Source organism: Pelophylax lessonae (assembly GCF_965119305.1).
Source record: "Pelophylax lessonae genome assembly, chromosome: 4".
Lineage (NCBI taxonomy): Eukaryota > Metazoa > Chordata > Amphibia > Anura > Ranidae > Pelophylax > Pelophylax lessonae.
Window position 1 is genome coordinate 254,158,314 of NC_138771.1, and position 19,293 is coordinate 254,177,606.

The 19,293-nt window shown below is 45.0% G+C and overlaps 1 protein-coding gene across 1 annotated transcript in view; it reads right to left on the minus strand.

Annotated features, from left to right (window-relative positions):
- The window catches only part of FANCA (FA complementation group A), a gene marked incomplete at its 3' end in the record, with an annotated part of 185,566 nt that overhangs the window by 34,320 nt on the left and 131,953 nt on the right, over positions 1–19,293 (minus strand). The window contains exons 28-32 of the mRNA XM_082257122.1: positions 16,266–16,448; positions 2,870–2,943; positions 2,668–2,796; positions 1,448–1,520; positions 1,100–1,254 (exon numbers count right to left, since the gene is read on the minus strand). Coding sequence (XP_082113248.1) covers positions 1,100–1,254; positions 1,448–1,520; positions 2,668–2,796; positions 2,870–2,943; positions 16,266–16,448 — 614 coding nt within the window. The remainder of the gene's footprint in view (positions 1–1,099; positions 1,255–1,447; positions 1,521–2,667; positions 2,797–2,869; positions 2,944–16,265; positions 16,449–19,293) is intronic.

Genomic DNA, 19,293 nt, shown 5'->3' on the forward strand with positions numbered 1-19,293 from the left:
GTCTTCTCTTCGGCGGCCATGCAGGATGGTTGCCCGGGTTTCCCGGTGGGACGTCCCCTCCCGCTCCTTTTAATGACCGGGGTCCATAGCGGTACCGGAGTGATGCCTCTAGCTGCAGGCATCATTCCGGTACAGCACTTTCCCGAAATATTGATAGCCTGCAGGGCCAATTCCGATATATTGGGGAAAGTGCAGATCGGTGCTCGATATATCGGCTTTGCCGATAATCGGTCGATCTCTAATTTATTCGGCTAAATAAATTTTATGTTTACCAAAACGAAATGCGTGCAAACACTTACATCCTGAGTAGGAAAGTCTGTCACCTGGGACAGGCTTGGTGCAGAGTGGGATCCTTGCTTCCTGTGTGAAAGCAGAGGTCTCACAGCAGAGGTTCCTTGCTGAGTCAGCGAGAGAGCCCTCCAATCAGTGGGCAATGTGATTGCAGAGCTCTAGTTCTGACTCAGCAGGTAGCATGTTGGACCTCTGCAGGGAGATCACTGCTTACACAGAGCAAAGGTCCTTTGCTGCAGTATGATGCATCTGGAAAGTATGTAGCTGACAGTTCAGGCGGCTTTAAAGCCATTCAGTAAATCATCACTCAGGAAACACTGCAACCACATAATTTATCTAAATCTGATTCTTTTTCTTTCATAATGCCTTATGGATAGATTGAACAGGGTTTTCACAGTGCCTCTAGGTAAATCTGCAACGTCTTAGTCATTAATCTGCAACCCCACCCGTCCACAGCAAATAGAATATTTATATTGACGAATAAAGCCGGGATTAAAATCAAAGGAACTTGAACCATGAAAGCAGTCTGTACGCAACGCGCTCCTCAACCCTGCACTCTGTACGCAACGCGCTCCTCAACCCTGCACTCTGTACGCAACGCGCTCCTCAACCCTGCACTCTGTACGCAACTTGCTCCTCAACCCTGCACTCTGTACGCAACTTGCTCCTCAACCCTGCACTCTGTACGCAACTTGCTCCTCAACCCTGCACTCTGTACGCAACGCGCTCCTCAACCCTGCACTCTGTACGCAACGCGCTCCTCAACCCTGCACTCTGAACACAACGCGTAAAAATGAAGAAGCCATACCTGCAGCACATGGCGAGTTGGCATTGTCTTCTGAGTTGGGCCCCCGTCTCCATGCTCTCTGAGAACTTTGCTAACCTCCAATGGAACACGTCAAAGAGGAAATTTACTTGGATGTTCTTGCCGGAGTGACTCAGTAACAAATCACACACCAACTCCTAGGCAAAAAAAACAAACAGGGTGTTATATCAAAGCTTCCGAAGTATCTATGCAAAGCAGCCAATCCACTTCTTCCTTTTATTTTCTACTGTGCTTTATCGTAGTTTAGCTGCAGGCAAAATGGACATGCAACTCTGTCCCAGAGTTCCTAGCAATTACCGATGACAAGCTCTGGCTGGTTTGTAGGCCTACCTGTAAACAACTGAGGATGCCACTGAGACCCGTGCGGCCATGAGATGGAGGACTTCCAGGGCCAAGCATGGACCTGTAAAAAAAAGTCAGGTCAAAGGAGTTTGTAAGTTGTACAGATATATATAGACAACTTCAGGTCCAAGGTCCAAAAAGCTCCAGGCCAAAGTATAAAACTATTTAGTTATAGTAGAACACAAGCTTTTTTTTTTTCAATTAAAATAACCCCCCCCCCACTTCCTTCTGACCAGTCCAGTGCCAGAGGTCTTCTTCAAAACAGAATATGACACAATCTCATGCCACTCATTCCATGTGAGCCCAGCCTGTTTACATACTCCTCCCCTTCCCCCCTCCAAGGGGTGAAACATCCCGCAGGCTGGGTTCACAGCACCCCAGGACAGAGTGGCGTGCACACGTCAATAAAAGCGCACAGCTCAGATATAGAATGCATTAAGGTAAAAAACCTTCTGCCTTTAGAACCAATTTAAGCCCCCAATCACACTGGTGCGACTTGCCAAGCAATTTGACAGTTTTAATTTGTATGGCAAGTCACACCCTATTTATGCCAATGGAACCGTTCAAATCGGTGCAACTCTGACTTGCACTGATTTTGAAAAGTTTCCTGCATTATTTTTTTGGAGATTTCATCTGTGACCTGCATAGATATCTCTGCATGAAGGTGCACAGATGTCGGCAAGCCGCACATGAAATCGCAGTGACTAGCGGCTTTGCCGGTCATCAATCCCAGGAGTCAATGGGCGTCACCGGCTGGAAGCCTAACAGGAAATGACGCAATGCAAACCGGCGATAAGCGCCATCTTTAAAAAGGCTAGGCTGTCTTGCTTCTGGGTTTTGTATCCAATGCCACCGTTGCTATGGCAAACCGAACAACAGTACGTGTGCTGCACTTTGTGCACATGCGCGAGATCGGGAGATGCATGCTGGGTAGCCAGCAGCACCTCATCCAGAAAGAAGCTACTGGTGGGCTTCACGTGCCCACAAGGAAGATGGGAGCGCCCTCAGCAGGAAACAGAAAGTTTACTATAAAGAAATACAGGTATTTATAAAACGACATTGCGTTTAATAAAGTTTTTTTATTGAAAAAATATGGCTGGAATTCCGCTATAAGCAGCAGCTCCTGCGGCAGCGGCCTGTAAAGTGAAGCTGTTGCCTTGACCTGCACAGGCCCAGGTTTACTTTAGGTATCTGAAGAATGAACTCACCCACTACTAAAATCTAAGACGGCATCAACTATTGCTGAACAGGCCGTTTCCAAATGGTTTCCACATCCATCAATAGCAGAGGCTTCTGGGAGAAAACATTGGTTCACCGCCCATCGCTGGTAGTCCTGTCTGTAGAGGGATTGCACATTCTCAGTATAGTGAAGGACTTTCCAATCATTTGTATTCATGTAGACAGGCTTACCTCTCCAGGTCAGACAGAGGATCTACATCTGGATTCATGGACATCTCCCAAAGCAGCCAATCCCTGAATGAAAGCTAAAACAGCAAAAATATTACAGAATTAACATTGGTTCACCAAAAGGTGTATTACAACAATGGACAAGGCAGAAACAAGGATGGAAAAGGACCTGGGGGGGGTCCTAGTTGATAACAAACTCAGCAATGGCATGCAACGCCAAGCTGCAGCAAGCAAAGCCAGCAGAATATTAGCATGCATTAACCATTTAATGACCAAGCCCATTTCTGACATATGTTGTTTACAAGCTAAATCTGTATTTTTAGCTAGGAAATTATTTAGAACCCCCAAACATTTTATATATATATATATATATATGTATATATATATATATATATATATATATACATATATATGTATATTAATATTATCTTTTAGCAAAGACTCTGGAGAATAAAATAAACATTGTTGCAATATTTTTTGTCACGCGGTATTTGCGCAGCGGTCTTTCAAACGCCATTTTTTTGGGGGGAAGAAATACATTTCACTGCATTTAGAAAAAACGAAACAGTAAAGTTAGCCCATTTTTTTTGTATATTGTGAAAGATGTCACGCCAAAGTAAATAGATATGAAAAATTGAAGATGGGTGAAGGCGCTCAGTTATAAATGAGGTGGAGTTTCTGAAAGGTATTTTTATCTGCTGCCTCAGAATTATAAAAGTATGCACAATTAAAATAAATTATAATAACAAGTGTAGGGCGCTGATAAAATATTAGGTGTGTAGTGTAAACCAAAACGCTTATGTTTAGATGAGGTACAGTCAATAAGCTCACATTAAAATAATCACAATAAATAATCACAATTGAATACATAAAGTGATATTTAGTGATAAAGTGCCATTGCTCAAAGTAATATTATTTATAAAACTTTATAAATATAAATTCATTATGACCGATAGTGCCAGTGCTTTATATTGTGCTTAATGTACTAAAATTATATATAAATAAGAACCAATAACACATATGAGTGCAGTGCTGGGTCAAAAATATTCATAAACTATTATTCAATCGTGAGATAATAGTGACATAAAGTGATCTGTGCTGGTGTATATTAAAGTGACTAAGAGCAATCAATTAAATTTTTTGTGGTTTCAAATGTGCAAAGTGTGCCCCAATTGGGCTTATTAGTCCATATAGTGATTCCCGTGGTGAATAATCAATTCTTTGGGAGTGCATCAGATATTGGATATCCCAACGTGTGGTCCTGTGGGCTGTTAAAATATATGCTCACCAGAAGGATGCGGGTCACACAGAGCCTGCAGGCGTTTTTACAATATGTGGATAGGATACCACTCTTTTCCTCCTTCCTCACTATTTCTCCAGGGATCATGGACTTAGGGCTCACTTTTAGGGCTTCAAAGGGTTAAAAATGCTCTCTCCAGCAATAATCTCCAATGCAGGATTTCTAAATGTATGTCTCAGTAGGGGGGTATAGGAGACAGAAAGCCAACATAGTGTAATACTGTTTATTATGCACATATAAAAATAGATAAAAAATGGGTGCTTACATTAAAAAGTGCTTTCCAAGCACTTATAAGAAGGCTCTGGTTTTATATATCAATGCCTCTGGTTTTGCTCCTCGATCAGGATCCTCCCAGGGCTTTGCAGCGGCTGATGGTGTCTTCTAATAGCGGCGTGCGTTCCGCCTTGCGTTTCACCGCTAACAGGAAGTGACGTCGTAGGTCAGACGATGACTTCCTGATGACGCGAATGATCGCGAAATGCATTGTGGTCTTACCTTGATCGTCTGACCTACGACGTCACTTCCTGTTAGCGGTGAAACGCAAGGCGGAACGCATGCCGCTATTAGAATACACCATCAGCCACTGCAAAGCCCTGGGAGGATCCTGATTGAGGAGCAACTCCAGAGGCATTCATATATAAAACCAGAGCCTTCTTAGAAGTGCTTGGAAAGCACTTTTTAATGTAAGCACCCATTTTTTATCTATTTTTATATGTGCATAATAAACGGTATTACACTATGTTGGCTTCCTGTCTCCTATACCCCCCCCTACTGAGACATACATTTAGAAATCCTGCATTGGAGATTATTGCTGGAGAGAGCATTTTTAACCCTTTGAAGCCCTAAAAGTGAGCCCTAAGTCCATGATCCCTGGAGAAATAGTGAGGAAGGAGGAAAAGAGTGGTATCCTATCCACATATTGTAAAAACGCCTGCAGGGTCTGTGTGACCCGCATCCTTCTGGTGAGCATATATTTTAACAGCACTATGCCCACAGGACCGCACGTTGGGATATCCAATATCTGATGCACTCCTGAAGAATTGATTATTCACCACAGGAATCACTATATGGACTAATAAGCCCAATTGGGGCACATTTGAAACCACAAAAAAATTGAATTGATTGCTCTTAGTCACTTTAATATACACCAGCACAGATCACTTTATGTCACTATTATCTCACGATTGAATAATAGTTTATGAATATTTTTGACCCAGCACTGCACTCATATGTGTTATTGGTTCTTATTTATAAATAATTTTAGTACATTAAGCACAATATAAAGCACTGGCACTATCAGTCATAATGAATTTATATTTATAAAGTTTTATAAATAATATTACTTTGAGCACTGGCACTTTATTACTAAATATCACTTTATATATTCAATTGTGATTATTTATTGTGATTATTTTAATGTGAGCTTATTGACTGTACCTCATCTAAACATAAGTGTTTTGGTTTACACTACACACCTTATATTTTATCAGCGCCCTACACTTGTTATTATAAAGTAAATAGATACCTAATATCTTGCGTTTTAAAATTGCGCACACCCACGGAATGGCAACAAACTACGATCAATAAAAATCTCCATAGGCGATGATTTAAAATTTTTAAACGGTTAACAGTTTAGAGTTAAAGAGTAGTTCTTTTTTTTAGAATTCCTTCTCTCACTCTGGCGATCGTGGCGATACCTCACATGTGTGGTTTGAACAGCGCTTTCACATGCGGGCTTGACTTCTGTATGCGTTTTCTTTCGTGCGAGAGCTCGCGCCGATCGGGGCACTTTAACATTTTTTTTCTATTTATTTTATTCAATTTTTTAATTTTAGCACAGTTTAAAAAAAAATAAAAAAACTGATCACTTTTACTGCTGTCACAACCAATGTAAACACCCCTTGCACTTAAGTGGATACGGGAAATTTGCGCTGCTTGAATTGCAGTTGTATCTGCGATTCTGAGATCTAAACATCCCTTGTGACAGTAATAGGCAGTGACAGGTACTCTTTATGGAGGGATCGGCGGGAATGTGACAGTAATAGGCAGTGACAGTGACAGGTACTCTTTATGGAGGGATCGGGGAGGAATGTGACAGTAATAGGAGTGACAGGTACTCTTTATGGAGGGATCGGGGGGAATGTGACAGTAATAGGAGTGACAGGTACTCTTTATGGAGGGATAAGGGAGGAATGTGATAGTAATAGGCAGTGGCAGGTACTCTTTATGGAGGGATCGGGGGGAATGTGACAGTAATAGGAGTGACGGTACTCTTTATGGAGGGATCGGGGAGGAATGTGACAGTAATAGGCAGTGACAGGAACTCTTTTTGGAGGGATCGGGGGGTATGTGATAGTAATAGGCAGTGACAGGTACTCTTTATGGAGGGATCGGGGGGAATGTGACAGTAATAGGAGTGACAGGTACTCTTTATGGAGGGATCGGGGGTCTAAAAGACACCAAACCCCTCCACTGCACTTCAATGCATTAAAAATGCCGAAATGTGCATTTTTGAATAGTGACAGTTTTAAATTCAGCCCCTTTAGCCGCCGAGTAACCCGGACGTGACGTCATCATGCTGCTTCCGGGTTACTACATCGGAGACCCGATCAAACCTGGACTCCAACCAGCCGGCGGACGCGCCGGAGGGACGGGAGACCCGAGCAGAGCCGCAGAAGGCGGTGAGGGAGGCCCCGCCCCGCTCGCTAGGGTAACAGCCAAGCGGCACCCGAGCCGCAGCGACCGTGTTCACCTGAAAACCAACCACCGGCTCTAAAAAATGGTACTAGGATGTTGTCTCTAGCTGCAGGCATCACCCCGGTAATACCACTTACACGTCCGAGCTGACGTAGAGCTACATAGATTCGCGGGAAGTGGTTAAATAGAGGACGTACTCAAGAGATACGACTATCATTCTACCTGTTTATAAAACGTTGGATAAGCCACACTGGGTATGCCGTCCAGTTCTGGGCACCGGTCCTCAGGAAGGATGTGCTGGAACTGAAGAGGGTCCAGAGAAGAGCAGCTCTGTTATGAGGAAAGGATACACACTTTAAGCTTCTTTTCCCTGGAGAAGAGACTCTTAAGAGGAGATATGATCCCAATATATAAATAGTGTATCCAGTATATGGAGGAAACTGTTCAGTCTCAGGTTGCTCAATAGGACACGTGGTCACACAATCAAGTTGGACGAGAAGCATTTTAGCCTTAACCCCTTCATGCAGACCGTACGCAAATATGGGGCCCCACCGGACTAGGCTTTTTTCAATGGGGCCGCATATTTGTATATCTTCCTTTGTGCTGTGAGCGCGCCACGCGGTGCGCTCACAGCACAGAGACCAGGGGGGGGGGGTCTCAGCGGGAGCCCAGTACTAACGATCGGAACCCCGGAACACCCGATTCCAGGTCATCTGATCACTGTGATAGCCTCTGATTGGCTATCACAGTGATCAATCACTGTGAGCCCGCCCCCGTGTTTTCCTTGTTTCCCATGGAGTGGACATCTCCTAAATCTCCCTGCTGGAGCGGCCTCCCCCCGTGGAGCGGATAAGCACAGAGAGGAGCCGAGGTTCCTAAATAATAAGACAGAAGTCTTGTATGGTGGACCTTTCAAGTGCAGGAACAACCCTGTTGCCACTATTATCCTTCTGCCTTATGTATTGAAAGTTGGAAGACATTTTCTTCTCTTTGGCTACTATCTCAAGTTTGTGTGGTCTCAGGGCAGGACTCCCATGAGCCTGGTGTTCGTCCCTCTCGGAATGGTTCTCAGTGCCAATGTTCCCCCTAAAGTGCGCGCATGCGCGGACGTGCAGTGAAATTTATGGTCCCGCGCAAGCAGCTATGTAGACCGCGCACCTAGTTAAACAGCGCAGACGAGGCGGCCGGGGAGCAGAGCGTGCTCCCTGAGAGCACGCCCATTGTATGACAATAGCGAATGAAAATTCGCTATTGTCACATGGATCCTCCTCCTGGCCAATCAGGGAGCGGGTCCTCCTGCTTCCTGATTGGCCGAAAGGCCAACTTCATGCCATTGGCCGAGGAGGAGGCGCCGGGACTTGGGAGCACGGAGACGCGGGAAGCCGGGGACTGAAGTGAGCGGGTCCGTGACCGTCCTTAAGGTAAGTGCACGGGGGGGGTCTCGCGGGGGCCAAGTCACTTACGGATGGTGGTCAAACACCAGAAGATCCACTCAGCCAGGAGGCATCGCTGGAAGTGCTGGGGAGAGCGGAGGATCGCTGCCATGATCGTACCCAGGGATATCAATTCACTCCATGCAGGTTGCAATTTATTGGGGGCAATGCTGTGCACTCTGCAATTTATTGGGGGCAATGCTGTGCACTCTGCAGTTTATTGGGGGCAATGCTGTGCACTCTGCATTTATTGGGGGCATTGCTGTGCACTCTGCAATTTATTGGGGGCATTGCTGTGGCACTCTGCAATTTATTGGGGGCAATGCTGTGCACTCTGCAATTTATTGGGGGCATTGCTGTGGCACTCTGCAATTTATTGGGGGCAATGCTGTGCACTCTGCATTTATTGGGGGCATTGCTGTGCACTCTGCAATTTATTGGGGGCATTGCTGTGGCACTCTGCAATTTATTGGGGGCATTGCTGTGGCACTCTGCAATTTATTGGGGGCATTGCTGTGGCACTCTGCAATTTATTGGGGGCATTGCTGTGGCACTCTGCAATTTATTGGGGGCATTGCTGTGCACTCAGCAATTTATTGGGGGCAATGCTGTGCACTCTGCAATTTATTGGGGGCAATGCTGTGGCACTCTGCATTTATTGGGGGCATTGCTGTGCACTCTGCATTTATTGGGGGCATTGCTGTGGCACTCTGCATTTATTGGGGGCATTGCTGTGCACTCTGCAATTTATTCGGGGCAATGCTGTGCACTCTGCAATTTATTGGGGGCAATGCTGTGGCACTCTGCATTTATTGGGGGCATTGCTGTGCACTCTGCAATTTATTCGGGGCAATGCTGTGCACTCTGCAATTTATTCGGGGCAATGCTGTGCACTCTGCAATTTATTGGGGGCATTGCTGTGCACTCTGCAATTTATTGGGGGCATTGCTGTGCACTCTGCAGTTTATTGGGGGCATTGCTGTGCACTCTGCAGTTTATTGGGGGCAATGCTGTGCACTCTGCAATTTATTGGGGGCATTGCTGTGGCACTCTGCAATTTATTGGGGGCATTGCTGTGGCACTCTGCATTTATTGGGGGCATTGCTGTGCACTCTGCAATTTATTCGGGGCAATGCTGTGCACTCTGCAATTTATTGGGGGCATTGCTGTGCACTCTGCAATTTATTGGGGGCAATGCTGTGCACTCTGCAATTTATTGGGGGCATTGCTGTGCACTCTGCAGTTTATTGGGGGCAATGCTGTGCACTCTGCAATTTATTGGGGGCATTGCTGTGCACTCTGCAATTTATTGGGGGCAATGCTGTGCACTCTGCAATTTATTGGGGGCATTGCTGTGGGCACTCACAATTTATTGGGGGCATTGCTGTGCATTCTGCAATTTATTGGGGGCATTGCTGTAGGCACTCTGCAATTTTTTGGGGGCATTGCTGTGGGCACTCTGCAATTGATTGGGGGCATTGCTGTGGCACTCTGCAATTGATTGGGGGCATTGCTGTGGCACTCTGCAATTGATTGGGGGCACGCTGGTCACTCTGCATTGACGTCGCCCCCCCCCCCCCCCCATTGCTCAGTCTAAAGGTTTGCGCTCAGAAATTTTTTTATTTGCTCAGCACAGTAAAAAATTAGAGGGAACATTGGTTCTCACTGGTGACCTCCCTCCATTCTACCTGGCTGGTTTGGGTGCTTTATGTCCTCCCCTTTCGGTCTGACACCAATAAGATCTCCTGAGGAAGCTGTGAGCGAAACGCGTAGTGATCGATTGGCATATGATGCACTAGAATCCTGTTTGGCCCGGACACGTGATACGATCGCCATAACTGTGCCTTTATATATACCAGATCTTGGCACATAACGGGCATGTAATGGGTGCTTTAGGAAGATGTCACACAGCACTTTTCTATACATTTTCCATGTGTTGGTTTTAATTACTTTTATTATGATGTAATAAATATTTTTTATTTTAATACAATTTTGAGTACTGTTTTTTTTTATGGGATTTATGGTCACCTCCTTCAAAGTCCTACACATTTTTCTACCTTTTCCTATTAATTGGATATGATGCCACACAATCACGTCTCAACAATCATTATGTACCCGTGTTTTCTTTCTCTGTGAATGGAGGAGAGAGACACTTACTTGCAGAGAAAAAAAAAAAAGTGTGCGTAAAAAAACAAAAATAATAATAATAATAAAATAAAAAATGACCTAGATCAGGGATCATTTAGTAACAAGGACACGCCCCCTATGCACTCACATGTAGATTTTTAATGGTAAAATTAATTTTTAAAGCTGAACTGCAAACAGCTAAATAAAGATCTGAAATACATAAAGGCAGCAGGTTTACCTGCCAAAGGATCTCAATTTCTTTCCATCCAGTTCTGAGATTTATACAGCTCTGCCACAGAACCCCTTTGCCACAGGGGAGGCGATTTTACTCGTTCCTCCTGTGTCTGTGGCTGGACAGTTCACACCAGTGCGGCTTTTTAAAAAAAAAAAAATAAAGCAATTTTTTTGCATCGCATGAGAGTGCAGCCATACTATCATTCGTTTATTCATGTGTCTGCAGCAGTGGCATTCACCTCATTCACAGTGCAGTCCCAGTACCATAGCAGGAGGATATCACCTGTGAGCAGTGCAGTCCGAGTACCATAGCCGGAGGAGATCACCTGTGAGCAGTGCAATCCGAGTACCATAGCCGGAGGATATCACCTGTGAGCAGCGCAATCCTAGTATCATAGCCGGAGGAAATCACCTGTGAGCAGCGCAATCCTAGTATCATAGCCGGAGGAAATCACCTGTGAGCAGTGCAGTCCGAGTACCATAGCCGGAGGATATCACCTGTGAGCAGTGCAGTCCGAGTACCATAGCCGGAGGATATCACCTGTGAGCAGTGCAGTCTGAGTACCATAGCCGGAGGAAATCACCTGTGAGCAGCGCAATCCGAGTACCATAGCCGGAGGATATCACCTGTGGGCAGTGCAGTCCGAGTACCATAGCCGGAGGATGTCACCCGTGAGTAGTGCAGTCCGAATACCATAGCCGGAGGATATCACCTGTGAGCAGTGCAGTCCGAGTACCATAGACGAAGGATATCACCTGTGAGCAGTGCAGTCTGAGTACCATAGCCGGAGGATATCACCTGTGAGCAGTGCAGTCCGAGTACCATAGCCGGAGGAAATCACCTGTGAGCAGTGCAGTCCGAGTACCATAGCCGGAGGATGTCACCTGTGAGCAGTGCAGTCCGAGTACCATAGCCGGAGGATATCACCTGTGAGCAGTGCAGTCCGAGTACCATAGCCGGAGGATATCACCTGTGAGCAGTGCAGTCTGAGTACCATAGCCGGAGGATATCACCTGTGAGCAGTGCAGTCCGAGTACCATAGCCGGAGGAAATCACCTGTGAGCAGTGCAGTATAAGTACCATAGCCGGAGGATATCACCTGTGAGCAGTGCAGTCCGAGTACCATAGCCGGAGGATATCACCTGTGAGCAGTGCAGTCCGAGTACCATAGCCGGAGGATATCACCTGTGAGCAGTGCAGTATAAGTACCATAGCCGGAGGATATCACCTGTGAGCAGCGCAGTCCGAGTACCATAGCCGGAGGATATCACCTGTGAGCAGCGCAGTCCGAGTACCATAGCCGGAGGATATCACCTGTGAGCAGCGCAGTCCGAGTACCATAGCCAGAGGATATCACCTGTGAGCAGCGGGATCTCTTTACCTGTAGTGCGGCTTTGAAACTGCGCTACTTCATTTGAAAGCAGCAGATCAGTGTGATTTGGGCCTCCAATTCCATTACAGCTTGTGACTTCATTTAACTAAAGTTTATGCAAGTTGCAATGAAATAGCAAAAAAAGTAGTGCAGGAACCTTTTTTAACCACTTGCCTACAGTGCACTTTCACCCCCTTCCTGCCCAGACTGATTTTCAGCTTTCAGCGCTCTCACACTTTGAATGACAATTACTCAGTCATGCAACACTGTACCCATAAAAAAATTGTGTCCTTTTTTTCCACACAAATAGAGCTTTCTTTTGATGGTATTTAATCACTACTGGGTTTTTTATTTTTTTGTGCTATAAATAAAAAAAGACTGAAAATATTGTGAAAAAACGCATTTTTCTTTGTTGCTGTCATAAAATTTAGCAAATGAGTAATTTTTCTTCACAAATTTTGGCCAAAATTTATACTGCTACTTATCTTTGGTAAAAATAACCCAAATAAGTGTATATTATTTGGTCTTTGTGAAAGTTATAGAGTCCACAAGTTATGGTGCTAATCATTGAAAATTGATCACAGTTGACCACACCTGATGTACTGAAGGCCTATCTCATTTCTTGAGACACTAAAAAGTCAGGAAAGTACAAATACCCCCCAAATGACCCCTTTTTGGAAAGTAGACATTCCAAGGTATTTTATAAGGGGCATGGTGAGTTTTTTGAAGTTGTCATTTTTTCCCACAACTCTTTGCAAAATGAAGATTTTTTTTGTTTTTACAAATTGACGTATTAACAGGTTATTTCTCTCACACAGAATATGTATACTTGCAACTACACCCTAAAACACATTCTACTACTCCTCCTGAGTATGGCGATACCACATGTGTGAGACTTTTTCACAGCCTGGCCACATACAGAGGCCTAACATCCAAGTAGTACCGTCCGGCATTCTAGGAGCACAAATTACACATATAATTTCCTGACAACCTATCGCACTTTTGAAGGCCCTGGAGCACCAGGACAATGGAAACCCCCATAAAATGACCCCATTTTGGAAAGCAAACAGCCCAACGTATAATTTTTGAGGCATAATGAGTCTTTTGAATATGTCATTTTTTTCCACAAGTTTTTGGAAAATGTGGAAAGAAAATGAAAACACATTTTTTTTACACAAAGCTGTCCATTTATGCAATATTTCTAACACATAGCATGTACATAGCAAAAATTGCACCCCAAAATACATTCTGCTATTCCTCCTGAGTATGGCGATACCACATGTGTAACACTTTTTCACAGCCTGGCCACATACAGAGGCCTAACATCCAAGTAGCACTTTTCACAAAGTTGTCCGTTTATCCACTTTAAGACTGGGCCTATTTTTGACACTTGGTGTTTACAAGCTAAAATCATTTTTTTTTTGCTAGAAAACTACTTAGAACCCCCAAACATTATATATTTTTTTTTTAGCAGAGACCCTAGAGAATAAAATGGAGATCGTTGCAATATTCTTTATCACACCATATTTGCGCAGCAGTCTTCCAAATGCAATTTTTTTGAAAAAAATTCACTTTTTTTTAACTAAAAAAATAAGAAAACAGTTATTTTAGCCCAATTTTTTTTCCATAATGTGAAAGATAATGTTACGCTGAGTAATTAGATACCCAACATGTCATGCTTCAAAATTGCGCATGCTCACAGAATGGCGCCAAACATTGGTACTTAAAAATCCCCATAGGCAACATTTTAAAAATTTCTGCAGGTTACCTCACACCTCAAAACTACACTTAAAAAAAAAAAAAATTGTTGAAAAAGGAAAAAAAAAAAACGGCCCTTTAAACCGGTTGCTAGGCAACGTCTTTTGACGTAGTTCCAGTCCTCCAAGACCATAGAGTCGAGTGAGGGCCATCTTGCCCTCACTCGACTTCCTGTCTCTGAGGATCCGGGACCGGATAGTTTTCCCCGCTGACGGCGGGTCCGGTAAACTGGGAAAACGTCTGGGATGCGGCAGGAGGGGGGGGGGCACCTCTTCCCCTGCACCGTAAGGGTAATTCCGCCACGAATCCGCCACTGGGACCACCCTTATCTGAAAGCCGACCGCCCGCCGTTTAAAAAAATACCGGGGTTATGGCAGCTATCTGCTGCCATAACCCCAGCATTTAGCTTTTAATGGCCGACGCATATAGTCGTTAGGCGGTCGGTAAGTGATTGCATGTATATGGCAAACAGGTGACGATGACTGATGGGGTGACAGGTGACGATGACTGATGGGGTGACAGGTGACAATGACTGATGGGGTGACAGGTGACGATGACTGATGGGGTGACAGGTGACGATGACTGATGGGGTGACAGGTGACGATGATTGATGAGGTGACAGGTGACGATGATTGATGAGGTGACAAGTGACGATGATTGATGGGGTGACAGATGACAATCACTGACGGGGTGACAAGTGACGATGATTGATGGGGTGACAAGTGATGATCACTGATGGGGTGACAAGTGACGATGATTGATAGGGTGACAGATGACGATGACTGATGGGGTGACAGGTGACGGTGATTGATGCGGTGACAGGTGACGGGCGATGGTCACTGATGGGTGACAGGTGACGGGCGATGGTGCACGGCGGTACTGATGGCAGTCTCTGGTGACCGGTGAACTTTAGGCTACGTTCACATGTGAGCGTAGCGATCATGGGTAGCATCACTGCGATTCTGCCCGCGATCCAGAAATCATTGCAAATGGCGGGACGCCTGTGCGTTGCCCGTGATTTGCAATAAATAGCACCCCAAACGCTGTGCGATGTTGCTGCGATTTCCGCCTGCCGAATCGAGGTAACATCACGCAAACAACGCATGACGCCCCAAAGAAGCTCTTGTACCTTTTTTGGGCGTCATGCGTTGTTTGCGCGATGTTACCGCGATTCGGCAGGTGGAAATCGCGGCATCGCACAGCGTTTGGGGTGCTATTGCAAATCACGGGCAACGCACAGGCGTCCCGCAATTTGCAATGATTTCCGGATCGCGGGCAGAATCGCAGTGATTCTGCCCGCGATCGCTACGCTCACATGTGAACGTAGCCTTATGGGTGTCAATTTCTGGGCACTGATGAGGTGACTGTTGGGTGACAGGTGCAATTGGGGGGGGGCTGAGGACTGTGTGGGGACATTTATTTTTGTGATTTTACTTTTACAGGTACACAGAGCAGTAACTCACTGTTTCTGGCTCTGCTCTCCTCACACTGGAAACTGTGTGAGGGTAGAAGAGCTAGTAACAGTGAGTTACTGCTCTGTGTTTACATTTTGTGATCGGCTGTGAATGGATTCACAGCCGATCACATAGTAAACAGTCACTGTCAGTGACTGTTTACTAATGCCGGTGACAGCTGTGTTCCTATGGAACACAGCGCCACCGACATGACCGCGCTGCGCGGTCATCTTCCGGGCTTCTCTATTGTGATCGGCTGTGTCATTGGAACACAGCTGATCACGTGGGAAACAGCCATGCCCATTGGCTGTTTCCCCCCTGCCGGTGACGGGGGGTGTCCCGGGGACACCCCGACACCGGCAGTGCAGGGCGGCGCGCACACAATCGCGTGCCTGCCCTGCTTTTCTGGGATCACGTCATATGACGTCTTCCCAGAATAATGGTCACACCGCTCCGCCGTCAATTGACGGCGGGCGGGCGGCAAGTGGTTAAAGTCGCTGCGATTTAAGTTGCAACGATTCGAGCGGTTTCTTTGCTGGCAAAGGGTGCGACTTGTCGTGTGATTTTGAAATGTCAAATCGCATAACAAATCACACTGGTGTGAAGCAGGGCTAAATGGGATGCATCACTCTTATGAGCTCATCTCTGCTCTTTCCTACTATCAGCATGCTCCTTGCACTGCAGCCCAACTGACTGTCCCTTTGTGCTGCTTTCCCTCTCCCAGGCACTGTAAGTGGCTGATTTCTAAGTCAAATTCATGTACTTCTACTGCTTGTAAGAAATAAATGTAAGGCTCTATTCATTCATACGGAGCTGCATTCATTCATTTGTGTCTTTTATACCCGCCTGATATTCAGCTTAGACATAGGGAAGAAAGATGTGCAGTTATCCATGACAACAATCCTAAATCATCTATTTTTATTTATAATTTTTGGTCTGACATGTTAAAAGTTGACCTCTTTTGCGTGTGTCCTGAGATCCTGTCATTGGATAAATTCTGTCCCTGAAAATACAAAGCCGTACCTGGAATAAATTATTTTTAAAAAGTTCCTGGACACGTGTCTGGCGCCATAGAGACAGCGCTGCTTCTTTCCACTCTGCAGCAGGAAGGGAGAGGGCGCTGAACACAATCGGGGTGTCTATCTCTTCCTCCATTATACCTTCTCTTCTTGTTTCCAAGACCAGTCTGGGTAAGAGGTGCTGTATCTGTGAACCAAGAAATGTTTATTACACACATATCTCCACCATGGAAATCTTCACCATAGAGATCTCCACCATAGATATCTCCACTATAGAAATCTCCACCATAGAGATCTCCACCATAGAGATCTCCACCATAGAGATCTCCACCATGGTAATCTCCACCATAGATATCTCCACCATAGAGATCTCCACCATGGTAATCTCCACCATAGAGATCTCCACCATGGTAATCTCCACCATAGATATCTCCACCATAGATATCTCCACCATAGAAATCTCCACCATAGAGATCTCCGCCATAGAGATCTCCACCATAGATATTGCCACCATAGAGATCTCCACCATGGATATCTCCACCATGGATATCTCTACCATAAATATCTCCACCATGGATATCTCCACCATGGATATCTCCACCATAGAGATCTCCACCATGGTAATCTCCACAATAGAAATCTCCACCATGGATAACAGACATTGCTTTCCGAAAAAAGTAAAGTAAAGTGGATCAGAGTCAGCAGTGAAGCTCTGCTCTAGTCATTACCATTCCAAATGATGGTTCCATGCTCCCTGTATGGGTTCTCAGTAATGGAGAATCAACAATTAGGGTTTGTCTACACCAGGCGCGTTGGTTAACATTGATTAACCACTTCAGCTCCGGAAGGTTCACCCACTTTCCTGATTAGGCCATTTTTTCAATACAGCACTGCATTCTTTTAACTGACAATTTTGCTGTGATGCGACGCTGTACCCAAAAAAAAAATGATGTCCTTTTTTTCCCCACAAATAGAGATTTCTTTTGGTGGCATTTGACGCTATAAAGAAAAAAAAAAGCGACAATTTTGAAAAAAATATTTTTACTTTCTGCTATAAAACATCCAATAAAAAAATGTAAAAAATCAAATTTCTTCATCAATTTATTCCAATATGTATTCTGCTACATACTTCAGGTAAAAAAAATCCCAATAAGTGTATATTGATTGGTTTGCACAAAAGTAATAGCGTCTGCAATCTAGGGGAAAGATTTATGGGCTTTTTATTTTTTTACTAGTAATGGTGGCGATCAGAGATTTTTAGTTGGACTGCGACATTGCGGCGGACAAACCTGACACTTTTTGGGCACCAGTAACAACTAATACACTGACCATTGGAAATAAAAAAATTAAATTTGCACTGTCACTGTACTAATGGCACTGGCAGGGAAGGGGTTAACATCAGGGGCGATCGAACAGTTAAATGTGCTCCAAGGGAGTGCTTTTTTACTGGGTGGGGGATGGTTTAACTGAAGGAAGACAGAGATTTGTGTTCCTGCTTAGCAGAAGCACAAGATCTCTGTCTTCCTTACTAGTAGAATGGTGATCTGCCTTGTTTACATGGGCAGACCGCCGTTCTGCCTCTCACGGAATGATTGCCAGGTTTCTCATGGCCAACCGATCCGCCGGACCCACTGATTGGCTCGCTCTGTGTCCAATCACAGCGGTAGCGGGGTTTCAGCAGTGTGCGCACGCGCCCCAGAGCCAAAGAAAAAAATCATGTACAGGTACATGATCTGGCACTTAAGGGCTGCCCTGCGGCAGTATATGTACCTGGGGAAGTCCTTAGGCGGTTAATGCAGGCTCAAAGCTAGGATGCAGAAAAACAAATATTCTCTATGTTCCCCGTTCCCACCATACAGATACATTGGGGTGCCGCATGTCTGATTTCTATGCAATGAAAAACATGGTTTCAACCCACTATTGTGCATTCAGTTTAACCAGTTTACGACCACCCGCCGCAGATGTACTGCGGCAGGCAGCCGCTCCCAGACGAATCGCCATACATGTACAGCGCTCGCTCTAGGAAGGCTAGGGGGCGGGGAAGACGATGCATGGGGCAGGCGGCTCCGATTGCCTCCTGACACCCGCGATCGTTCCCCGCTGAGAGAGAAGAACGGTCAGCTATTGTAAACACAGCCGACCGTTCTTCTCTCTGGAATGATCATAGAGCTCCTTCTATATAGGATCCCATGTCTCTATGGTCATTCCACAAGACACGCCCCCCCACAGTTAGAATCACTCCCCTGGGCTCACATTTTACCCCTTGATCACCCATAATGTTAACCCCTTCCCTGCCAATGTCATTATTACAGTAACAATGCATATTTTTAGCACGGATTACTGTGGTAATGTTACCGGTCCCCACAAAAGTGTCAAACATGTCAGTCAGGGGTCTGCCGCAATGTCGCAGTCCCACAAAAAATCGCAGATTGCTGCCATTACTAGTAAGAAAAAAAAATCTTTATAAATGACATAAACCTATCCCATAGTTTGTAGACGCGATAACTTTTGTGCAAACCAATCAAAATACGCTTATTGCGATTTTCTTTTTTTACCAAAAATATGTAGCAGAAAACAAATTGGCCTAAAATGTTAAAAAAATTTAGATTTTTTAATTTTTTTTGAGAATGTCATATAGCAGAATGTGAAAAATATTGTTTTTTTTTCTTTCAAAATTGTCGCTCTTATTTTGTTTATAGCGCAAACAATAAAAAAAAAAAAAAAAATCGCACAGGTGATCAAATACCACCAAAAGAAATCTCTATTTGTGGGAAAAAAAGACATCAATTTTATTTGGGTACAGCGTCGCACGACCGCTCAATTGTCCTTTAAAGTAACTCAGTGCCGAATCACAAAATAGGGGCTGGTCAGGAAGGGGGCAAATCCTTCCGGTCTTAAAGTGTTTAAGGCTACATTTACACCGGCGATTTAGGCGGGTCAGCAGTGGCCACATCTATTCGCGGCTCTCTGCACAGCTAGCTATTACCTGCAGTGATTGCCGCTGGACGCACCTTGTGGCGGTACCCCTTGTC